The following is an 11,500-nucleotide window of genomic DNA, read 5'->3' on the forward strand; positions in this document are numbered from 1 at the left end:
ACAAACGTTATATCTTTGCCTTCGTTGCTATCATTTCTCTTCTTCACCTTGTAACTGGCCACCCCAAAAATTAACAGTAAAGAAAGAAAGAAAGAAAGAAAGAGAGACGGAGCAGAGAGAGAGATCTGACGCGCTTGTTGCAGAAAGGGAGAGAGAAACAGAGAAAGATCAACCATGAGATCTAGCAATCACTTGATAGGGGTACTCAACTTCCTGACTTTTTTGCTATCAATCCCCATCCTAGGAGGTGGTATATGGCTAAGCAGCAGAGCCAACAACACAGATTGTCTGAAATTCTTACAGTGGCCATTGATAATAATTGGGATCTCAATCATGGTCGTTTCTTTAGCCGGTTTCGCTGGCGCGTGTTATCGAAACACTTTCTTGATGTGGGTTTACCTATTTGTTATGTTCTTCATCATCGCCGCGCTTTTAGGTTTCATCATCTTTGCCTATGTTGTCACCGATAAAGGGTCGGGCCGCCCAGTCCCGAATCGTGCGTACTCTGACTATTATCTGCAGGACTATTCAGGGTGGTTGAAGGATCGAGTAGCTAGTGATAGCTACTGGCGCAAGATTAGCTCTTGTATACGAGATTCTAAGGTTTGTGCTAAGATGGGGAGACCTTTTAATGGTGGCGTCCCTGAGACTGCAGATATGTTCTTTAGCAGGAAGCTCAGCTCTGTTGAGGTATGTGCCTTATTCGTTTTCCATAATATTTTGAGTTCAAGAAATATCAAATCTATAATTTCTTATCGTGTTCCAAGTCTTGAAAAGTTTTGGGTTTTAGCTAACGATTTGAGCAGAATACTGAACTTGTTTTGCGATTAGAGATGGGTCGGAGTAGTAGAACGACTCAAGATCTTAGACTCAGTGGCCTCAACTACCAATCAATTAATAGTTGAAAATCTCAAATACAACAGTAATAATAAATTATAAAACAAATTAAAATAGTTTCTCTAGTTAATTTGATAGAAGAATTTTTTTAATATTAAATTAAATTTGATTGATATCAAGGAATTAAATTTAGAAATTTGAAGGATTATTTAACTCGTTTTCCAAAAAAAAAATGATTAATTTAAAATTTGCATGCAGCATTAAGGAGGCCTATCGTACGGGATAAAGAAGAAGTTCAGATCCTAGATTTGAATTCCGCATGAATAAACAATAATATTTTTCTTCCCCCACCACTCCCGCTCCCTCCCCGATAATTTAAAGACCTCTTGATCGAGACTTTGAGTAGTATTTTATTGTGGTTTACAGTTATTGTTATGAATATTTTTTTATTTGAAAATTTATTAAAATAATATTTTTAAATTTCAATCTTACGTTTTAATAATATTGTATTAAAATCGTTAAAAATATCTAAATTTAATATTTTTTTAAACAAAAAATATATTTTTAAAATTCATTCCAACACAATTCTAAACAGAAAACAAACTGGACAAGATAAAAAATATAATATTTAGTCAAAAAAATTTTATATTGTATTGTGCTGGAATCTTCAACTAATTGCGCTAATTTTTTTTCTCTTAAAATCCCCCCAATTATTGCTAGGGAGAAGGGACATCGACATGAGGGCATGTGAGAGCCACCGGTTGTCGCTGTTTCTTATTTGTCACGAAATTGTATGTCGGCCGTTCACAGCCCCACCATTCTTTCGTAGAAAGGAGCTTAGCTTTATCCTACTACTGTCCAAAGAAAGAAAGTTTAGTAGCTTAGCTTTATTCATCCATTGACATAGAAAAGAAGGCGATGGGACCTTTTCATTTTTAGTAAGAAAAACCATCATTACAAGATTCGTCTCATCCCTGCCGACCTGCCTTCTCCTCTCCCTCTCGCATCCCCATCTACATGCTGTTCTTTAACAATTATAATTAAATTAATTATATTATATATGTTTTATATATATATATACACACACACGCTAGTTTTTTTGGCACTTGTTTTGCTCATGTATTGTTTAGCTAATTTATATTATTTTTTATAGATTGTTTAGAATATTTATAAATGAATAAATATGGATGTTTATTAAATATAAAAGTGTTTGATTTTCAAATAATTTTATATAAATCTTGACAATTATAATTAAATTAATTAGGGACATAAATTAAAAAGTAACCAATGTAAATGATTTTTAACTCATCTTGAATAAAAGTTAGGGATATATATTGAATTATCTTTCATAATTTAATAATTAATAGCTAAGATAGATAGATACATAACTCTTAAAAATAATAATTACTAAAACCGTTTTCACTTGGCATTATATTATTGTAAGATTTTTTTTTTTCAATTATATGTGGCATGAATATAAATTAATGTAATTTTACTCAAATTAACTTATATATATACACACACACACACATCCATTTAGCTTTGATACTTAAAACAGGCATCAATAAAAGCCTGTTTGGAACACTAGGATTTGATTATGGATAAGCTCAATTTTTAAAATTTTGAGAACTCTCTTGTTTGGAAAGAATTCTAATTCAAGAAATTGAAATCATAAACTTAAAAATATTGTACAGAAATCGCAGCTCTACCCACCTATCTCTTGTTCACCTTTGTCGACCCTCCCCTCCTCCTGAACAGTCATCGTCAACACACCCCATTAAACCTAAAAACATTCATCCTTTATACTCACAATCTATATATCTTGCATATTTTACAAGAAGAACCAAAGATATTAGCCTGATAAAAGAAAAAACACCGTTGGAAGAATAGTGCCTTTTGTCAGTCTGAGTACGGTATCAAGAGTAGAATCTTAGTGTATTTATTTATTATTTTGTTTATATGAATATTCTTTTCTTTTCTTTGCATACTTCAAGTTGCAGCTCCTTTCAATATGAAAAGTAACGGCTAGAGAATAAAAAGATGAAAGAGATAAAAAGGGGATGCAGAAAGCTGGAATCTTATCTGATTACCCTACTATCTTATATTAAAGATTTGAGAAACTTAATACAGCTTCATTGTTTATGGACTATACTAAAATACTTGGTTCATATTAACAGTGATTTTTTTATATATATAAAATTAGTCTTTTTTTCTTTCAATTTCATCTATTATTTTTCAATCATTTCTGGCAATTCCCGAACTGTTTAATATCAAACCCAAGCTAGACAATAGATCGAGTTGAGAGATTTTTTCTTGTAAATTTTATTTATTTTTTTTAATTTTATCTTTAGATTTTTTTAACTGGTCAACTAGATTGCTTTTAAATTAGTAATTTGATTAGGTCACGTCATAACAATTTATACATTGTTTATTTTTAAATTTGAGTTAAACAAAAAGTTAGGTCAGTTTTTGGTTACAAAAAGTTAGGTCAGTTTTTTTGGTTTCCTTTGGTGACGTTGAGGCACCTCCCACACGCATTTTTCAACTTTGCTTCAAATTAATCAGCTATCGAATATTATTTGAACTTGGGCGACGCCATTGTCAACAATGTCAGGTTTTAGCATGATGCAAAGTTGTAGAACTGTCATCCAATTTTCCATCGCTGCAGACATGACAAAAAAAACTAAAAAAATCAACAATCTTCAAAATATAGTGAACACCCCACTCTGTATAGTATATTCTCCTCTCTCTTGTATTTATTGTATAGATTGGTGGTATTCGGTGTGTAATTATCAATACATTTTACGTAACAACAGATTTGCGTTTGGTTTGTGCTGTAGTCTGGTTGTTGCAAGCCCCCTACAGAATGCGGCTTCACTTATGTGAACGAGACTTTCTGGACATCATCTGGAGGGGTTGTTTACAGCACTGACTGTTACGCCTGGAACTCCGATCAAGAGCAACTGTGCTATTCCTGCAATTCTTGCAAAGCTGGTTTGCTAGCCAACCTGAGGAAGAGTTGGAGGAAGGTCTCGGTCATTAACATCGTCATATTAATCATTCTAGTGATTGCCTATGTGGTTGGCTGTGCAGCCTTCAGGAATAATCGCCGGATCGATAACGATGAACCCTCCGGGGAAGCAAGGATGACCAAGTCTCAGCCTAGCAGAATCCATCTCTAATCAAGTGAAGCCTGGTTAGATTTCCTTTCTGTGTAAAAATTATGGTTTTAGTGTTATCATGTAAAACTGGAAGCTTTGTTGGATTTCCTTTCTGTCATCATATCAGGGATGTAAAATTATGGTTTTGCTATATTATTAAATAAAAACTTGTTTCTTCTAGCCAGGGGAAGAGCGGTGTTCCTCTCTCTTTTGCTCATCATCATTTGTAAGATGGCTGTGTGTGTAGAAATTTACCCCATTAAACATTGAAAGCAAATTAAAATTTACCCCACGGGTAAAGATATGACAAATTTCTTTTAACCGGGTGAGTTAGGTTTTGCCTAAATTCTTAAATTTATTATTAGTATTATTAATTAATTATTATTTAAAAAAATCGTTCTTAGTACCTCAAACTTGGATTTTGTTTCAGTTTGGTCATCCTCCTATGGATTCTTTCAACTTGATCCTTCAAATTTGTTTTGTGTCATCCTCTATTTTTTTTCATTCTCCTCATGTCTCATGTTAGCATGTGTCTGGAGCGTCAGGGATTGTTTTGGTGTTGTGTTGTGTGTCGAACAATAAAACTAAAACATGTCAGTTTTTTCTATATTATTTTTGTTTATTCTCTCACAAAACACTATTTATAATCATTATATATTTAAAAAAATTCGTTCTTAGTTCATCAAATTTTGATTTTGTTTTAGTTTGTCATCCACCTTTGGATTCTTTCAACTTGGTCCTTGAAAGTTTTTTTTTTGTCACCCTTGATTTTTTTTCACTCTCCTCGTATACCATGTTAGCACGTGCCCAAGATGTCAAGGATTGTTTCAGTGTTGCGTGGCGTGTTAATTTTACATGGGAGGGAAATTAATTATTGTGGAAAACAACATTAAAAAAACAAAGATTAAAATTGACATTGACAAAATAACTTGATCACCTATAATTTTGATTTTTATATTTATAGATTCATCTTGAAGATAGGAGCTTAATGGATGCGGTTTGCACCTTCAATAAACAAAAAAAATTAAAATTAAAACTCGAGTAGTTTTTTTATTTGATTTAATTTTTAATTTTTCAGTTATTAAAATATGTTTTTGTTGTTAGAAATAAAATTAATTTTTCAGTTATTAAAATATGTTTTTGTTGTTAGAAATAAAATTATTGAGGTATATGATATATATTGCTTTCAAAATAATCATATATAAACCTGCCATACATAATTTTTCTATATGCATATGAAATATTTATTTTTAAAATTTGAGATAATAAAATAAAACATCATATCCTGAATTTTGTAATTAATCATGCTCACCTTTACTTTTTGGCAAAAAAATGTATAATGCCTTAAATTCATTTGTCCTCGATTCTATTTTTTTCAATCCTTCCTCGCAAAACTCGAGCTCGGCTCCCTGCAAACTTACATAATCATTAATTGGCATCATTGCAATAATTTCTCCATTTCTTCGTCCTTTGGCATTGAAAACATGAAATGAACAAGAAGAGAGGAGAACTCATTAGAGCCACATGAGCTGCACAAGACTTTGCTGCCATGAGCAACTCAACTATTTAGACTTGAGTTTTTCCAAACATTGCGACAGACTTTAAGATGGGTTTATTTTTGAATGTGATTGCTAACAAATGGACTATAAGATTGAAAGATGTTTTGAAATATTTTTTTTATCTTTATTTTTCTAATTTATGAATTTTTTTTTTTTTTGGATATTAATTTTAATAGCTTACGACTTCCATGCCATTATCAACCTAGGTAAAGAGAGATACATTTTCAATTAAACAAACATTAATTAAAGAGGAGAATTTATAAGGCCAACTATATTTTTTATACAAAACTTAAATTATTATATTTCTAAAAATATCCATTTTAATGTCCATTTTAAATCTTCTTTTAAAATATAAATAGTTTTTAAACAGTAAACACAAAAACCACCACACCACCAAATAAATAAATAATATTTGTTGCTATGATACTTCGTATTTTAATAATGTTTTTCAATTAGAAATATAAAAGTTCGTGTTTTTTCATGATTTTTTCACATAGACAAATCAAAACTATAATGCACCTGAGAAATATTAATTTATTACTTTTTTTTATATGGAAGTAAATTGGAGATTAGCAGGGGGTAGTGCACAACTTCATATTATTTTCCGAGAGGATGAGTTCAAATCGACAGAACCGAGACATCTCTTCCACCCATCATGAGCAACCAACATAGACAAAACCCAAGTGTTTCATTAAAAACCAATACAGCTGAACTAAATCCTACAAGATCCGAAAACATCATGGCCGGAGCCAAGCACCTTGTGGATCCATCAGAATCTTAGGCATCAGCAAATCTGTCAAAAAATACCAAAGATTACCAAATGAGCAGCAGTCCAAAAATTCAGGTAATTCTTCCAGGTAACCAGACCATTGAAAAGCAAGATTGAAATTTGTAGTTACCCCAGTTCGGAGAGCTTCAGATGAGCCTCAGAATAATCGGCAAAGAAAGCATCTTCATCCTAAAAAAGTAAAAAGAGGAAAGGACAGCATTAGCAGCAGCAGGAAACCAGCAATTTTTCATGTATTTGGCAAGCACCTGAAGCACAACAACAGATGATATTTTTGGTACATACAGCAGCATATTTGTCAACATATGGGCGGAAGATAGGGTCAGATAGAAGAGCCTTGTCAGATGGCAGCTGTAGAAGCCCTTCCTTCTCTCCACTCAAGAGCTCCCTAACGAAGTTTAGAAACATACAATGTGAGGAAAATGAAACATAAAACAGTGCTAGCATAAATTCAATGTTCGTGCACTGAAAATATGACAGAAAACAAGCGAAGGCTCCGAAGGAAACCAACCAACAGAACTCACTTGAAGTAAGAGTTATCAAAGATGAGAGGGTTAGCAGTCCAGGGCCCCTCAAAACCAGAGCGCTCCTTGTGGCACCTTCCCTGCAATACTCATCATTATTAACATGGCAAGCGCCAAAATGTAGACAAAAAACAAAAAAACCAAACAAGCACTCAGGTATTATTTCAAGAAACAATTTGAAACTTGAAACGCACCAGGGTGTGGCCCCCAGAGAGAGCTACAATATCCTTGTCACTGAGGCCCATGTGGCCGAAGACATCCCTCAAGTGATCAGAACCTGAAAAGGCATTATACAACGAGTGATGACTTGGAGCTAAATCAATTTTACATTTTCAATTGCAGACAAGTTGACAAGGAGCAAACAAACCCTTAGTAGCATCAGGCAGGCGGCCTTCTGGAGGTGGCTCAGGCTTGTCCTGAAATCAAGCAGGGCAGCAGAAAATTAAGTGATAGAACAAATTGCTTACACCAAAAACTCTACAATGTGAGGGCTACAACACCGTTTGATAATCGTCACATCAGATAGGAAGAAGCTGTACTATCAGAGAACATAGATCTTCTAAGCATAGACGAGGGGAACATTCTTGTTCATTGTTCACAAAACATGATATTATCAGAGAACAATATATCTTCCTAGCACAGACAAGGGGAACAATGCTTGTTTGTTCTTCATAAAACATAACATACACAAGACATGACAGTACAGCAGGTGAAAATATTAAAAAATTTGCAGCAAACTTTATCACCAAACGGTGAGGTTTGAGATTTATTCAATAGAGATTCTAGGTCAAGCTTAAAGAACAGGAATCAATAAAAAATGGATGAATCCAAAGTTCAACGTTGCGAAATAGTTAAAACACTGCTGTTCCACATCAGGCCAAAATACCAATCCACCTCCTTGCTCCCTCCCCACCATTTTAATTACTAGGTTGAAGAATGACCATGCAAATTTCAAAAGCAAACAGAAAAGCCTGAGGTTAGACCTAACGTGGCAATGACTACCTAAGAAATCAATGGCGATACAAAAGCAAAGCAGGGGATCAAACAATAAATAAACAAAACAAACAGAGGAAGAGAAAAAGAAAATTACTGACCTCTCTCCCAGGGTGGAAAGGAACCTCAGGACCACCAGTGATTTCAACAGCAACAACACCAGCAAGCTACACCGAAAAGAAACCAATCAAAACACAGTAATTAATTTGTTCTTATAAAAAAAAAAAGGACAGTACCTGGTAGAAATCGGCATAGGAGAGGATGGGAAACTGCTCCTTGATGGGCTCAAGGAGTCTGACAGCAATGTCGAGACCATTGTTAGCACCATGTGCCAGCTCTGCCGAGTACCTCATGGTACCAAAGGGCCCACCGGTTTTTGTCTTGACATCGAAAGTTCCAGCTGAGTGCCATCTGAATCATAACCACAACAACCAATCCGATCGGATCAGACTGGATCGGATCCAATCAAACATTTACATGGAAAGAGGAAAAAGAAAAGTAAATGGAAGAAGGGGAAGGGGAATATACGCTAGACGAAGCATGAGAGGAGCGCAGCTCTTCTCAGCAATCAAGCTTCTCAGCTTCTTCTTGGCCTTTTCGACGGCTTTGCTGTACTCTTCGCTTACAGTTGGATAGTTCTTCGTCATTTTTGTTCACTTGTAATTCTACAGCAAAAAAACTAACTATATTTTAGATCGACCACAGTAAGATAAACACGGGAAAAGAACGAGAAAATAGAACCCAAAACAGACCGATGAAAGTTGAGGATGCAGATGGAAACCCTAGCGCGAGGCAGGCACAAGTCAAGCACAGGCTCTTCCCAAATGATAATGATATTTTACTATACAGACGGATGCAAATGGGTGGACCTGATATAAGAGAGATGAGAATGTTCTAGTAGCGTAACTCCAGCCGTTGGATTTAGTTCATCTTGGGGCCGTTATTGATTTTGAAAACGGACGGATGGGATTGGATTCTTGGTTGGTTGTTGACTAATACAGGTACGGTTTCCCCACTGGGGTAGGTGAGGCAGAGGAGCGAGTAAAATTACAACAAAAACTGAAAGTATCAGTTAAAAAAAGAACTATACTTTCTCATAATTTATTATGGGTTAAAGTAATATATATTCTTTTTAATTTTCTATTTAATTCTTAAACTTTTATTTTATGATTTAAATTTTTTAAACTTAAATTAATTCTCAATTGAATATTTTTTAGAAAGGAGGATTGAATTGAAAGCTAAGAGAATGAAGTAAAATTCTTGAGTAAAATGGAGATCGGGTTAAAAGTTTTGTTGAAATACTTATTTTATCCCACCTGTATTTTTTAGATATTAAGTGATTAGTCTTTTAAATTTTAAGACAGTACTAAAGTGAAACTCTCAGGTAACATGAGAAGCAGGTTGAAAGTTTCGTTGAAACATTTATTTTAATTCCCTTATATTTTTTAGATATTAGGTGACTAGTCTCTTGAATTTTAAGACAACAAATTTTGATAGCTAACTTCATTTTTTACTTTTTTTTAGCCCTTTTCTATTGGAAAGAGAGGGGGAGAGTCATCAAATTCTAGTATAGAGAGAGAAAGTGGTTGTTGGGGAAGAGTCCGACTACCAAAATAGTTGATTTTTGTGTTAAAAGGTTCCATTTGATTAGGGGGTTGCGTTTATGTTTTTTTTATTTTTTACCTTGAAAACACATAAAACAACATATCTGAGCTCGAAAGGAATTTTTGTTTTATGTGAATTTCAGGTTTTGGGATAGTTTGTTGACTTTTTTGTGGTAATTGATTGGTTTAACAATGTCTCTAAAGTGTTTTATAGGTGTTTTGGGTCAAAATATGTTTAAAATAAGATTTTGGGTAAAAAAACAAAAGATCTTGTTTTTTCAGCCACCATAATGCATAGATTTTAAGTTTTCCAGGCAACACATTGTCTACTGATATCGGCATCGTATCATTTTTTAAAAATTATTTGGGGTGTATGACGTGTTATTTGCCCCGTTAAACTTTTTTTAAAAATAAAGGTCAGGTGGTGGTGGGTCTAGCTTACTAGGCTTAGCAGTGCATGGCTTGGATCTTTTTATTATTATTTTTTTAATTTTTTAGTTTTTTAAAAAATAATGCATTATTTGTGTATATTGTTTCAAATAAATTTTTTGTTTATGTTTTAATTAGATTGTAATTATTTTAAATGATACTAGGTGTGTTTAATTTTTAGAGAGGTAAGAATGATTCATATGTAGTTTTTTCTTAATTTTATATAAATTAAATTTATTTATTTTTAATATCGATTTTTTATAAGATTTTTCATATGTGTAGCCTTGCATTGTCTGTTTTTTTATATAATTATTGTTCAATAAATTTTATGTGTTTTTCTATTAAAAAATTGTTTTGATAAAGGCATTCAGTAAACATAACAAGGTAAATTTCCCGTGTTGCAATGTTAGATACCTTGATCTTCATTTTTCACTTGATTTTCTTAATTTTATTTTTGTTTATTATTGATGAAAATTATTGCGATTGTTTTTTTGTTGCCTAAGAAAGTTTTAAGGCTTTTGGTGCTCATAGGTTGCTTTCTCTTGGGGAAAATTTACCTTTTAAGGCAAGCGTTTGAGTTATATACCATACTCATTTTATACATTGGATCCAAACATATAGATGGATACATAAAATGTTTTTTCAGACACTTTACTAAGTTATTCAGGTCCTTACAATAACAAAGAGTTGACAAACATTTGTTACTCTTTACTTGCTAACAGCTGTTGGGACTTCACTTCTCACCTAAAAGTTGGGCTTTTAGACTCTTTTTGTTCAACATGTCATTTTTTGTTTTGAGTTGCTCAAACAGTATCTATATTAAATTGATGTCCCTTTACATTTTACAATTTGATTTTTATATGAAATTTGAGATAATTTAAGCAAGTTTTTGTTTATTACTTGTATGTTGCTTTAAAGTCAAACTTTTTAATGCCACTAGATTTTGATTCCATACTTAAAAAACACTTTTTTTATTTTCTTTCAATTGTCTCACAATTAAAAGCAACTCATGTTTTCAGAAGTAACTCGAGGCAACATGCGAGTAACCTATCTAGTGGAAACCAGCATGGAATTGAGCGAGTAAAATTAACAATAAACTATTCATTTCAAATATGATTTTTTTATTTAAAAAACTATTTTTTTTATTTTAATATTTAGTTTATTAGATATTAAACTTCATAATATATTATCATTTATTTCATAACTTGGTCTCATAACTTTATAATTTATAAAAATCTCAAGGATTTTATTAGCACCTAGAAAAAATCAAAACAATATTTTATTTGTTTGGGATGCGATTCATAAACGTTGCCACCCAACTAAAAAAAAGGAAAGGGAAAGTTCAAATTACCTACAACATATTAAAAAACCATTTAAAAAAAAAAAACAAGTCATTGTAAACCATTGTGACCTAGGACACAAAACACTATAAATTAGAATAATGAAATAAAATTTTTATCCTTCTAAAAAAACTAATAAAGCTTGTTGTTGGGGGTTAAATTGTATTTTTCAAAGACTCCATTAGAAATTACCAAATTAATTGGGGACAAATTGATTTGTACGTGTGGGTAGCCCTACATGCCTTTCGAGCGGCATGTTCGAGGTC

The 11,500-nt window shown here is 32.8% G+C and overlaps 2 protein-coding genes across 3 annotated transcripts; one reads left to right on the forward strand and one right to left on the reverse strand.

Moving 5' to 3' along the window:
• LOC118034721 (tetraspanin-3) lies at positions 1–4,182 on the forward strand. Its single transcript, XM_035040080.2, has 2 exons — positions 1–690; positions 3,678–4,182. Exons 1-2 carry the CDS (start codon positions 175–177, stop codon positions 4,017–4,019), a joined length of 858 nt encoding a protein of 285 aa, XP_034895971.1. The 5' UTR covers positions 1–174; the 3' UTR covers positions 4,020–4,182.
• Positions 4,183–6,137: 1,955 nt separating this feature from the next.
• LOC118034724 (L-ascorbate peroxidase, cytosolic) lies at positions 6,138–8,768 on the reverse strand. 2 transcript variants are annotated; one of them, XM_035040082.2, is made up of 10 exons: positions 8,614–8,768; positions 8,390–8,526; positions 8,098–8,272; positions 7,963–8,028; positions 7,236–7,284; positions 7,063–7,145; positions 6,869–6,948; positions 6,630–6,732; positions 6,457–6,515; positions 6,138–6,350 (listed from the first exon to the last, which is right to left on the reverse strand). In XM_035040082.2, exons 2-10 carry the CDS (start codon positions 8,506–8,508, stop codon positions 6,335–6,337), a joined length of 750 nt encoding a protein of 249 aa, XP_034895973.1. In that variant the 5' UTR covers positions 8,509–8,526; positions 8,614–8,768; the 3' UTR covers positions 6,138–6,334. The 2 variants fall into 2 exon arrangements, with proteins under 2 accessions (XP_034895973.1, XP_073267665.1); XM_073411564.1 differs by lacking the exons at positions 6,138–6,350; positions 6,457–6,515 and having other exon boundaries at positions 6,545–6,732.
• Positions 8,769–11,500: the final 2,732 nt, after the last annotated feature.

The sequence above is a fragment of the Populus alba genome, chromosome 9 (assembly GCF_005239225.2).
Source record: "Populus alba chromosome 9, ASM523922v2, whole genome shotgun sequence".
Classification (NCBI taxonomy): domain Eukaryota; kingdom Viridiplantae; phylum Streptophyta; class Magnoliopsida; order Malpighiales; family Salicaceae; genus Populus; species Populus alba.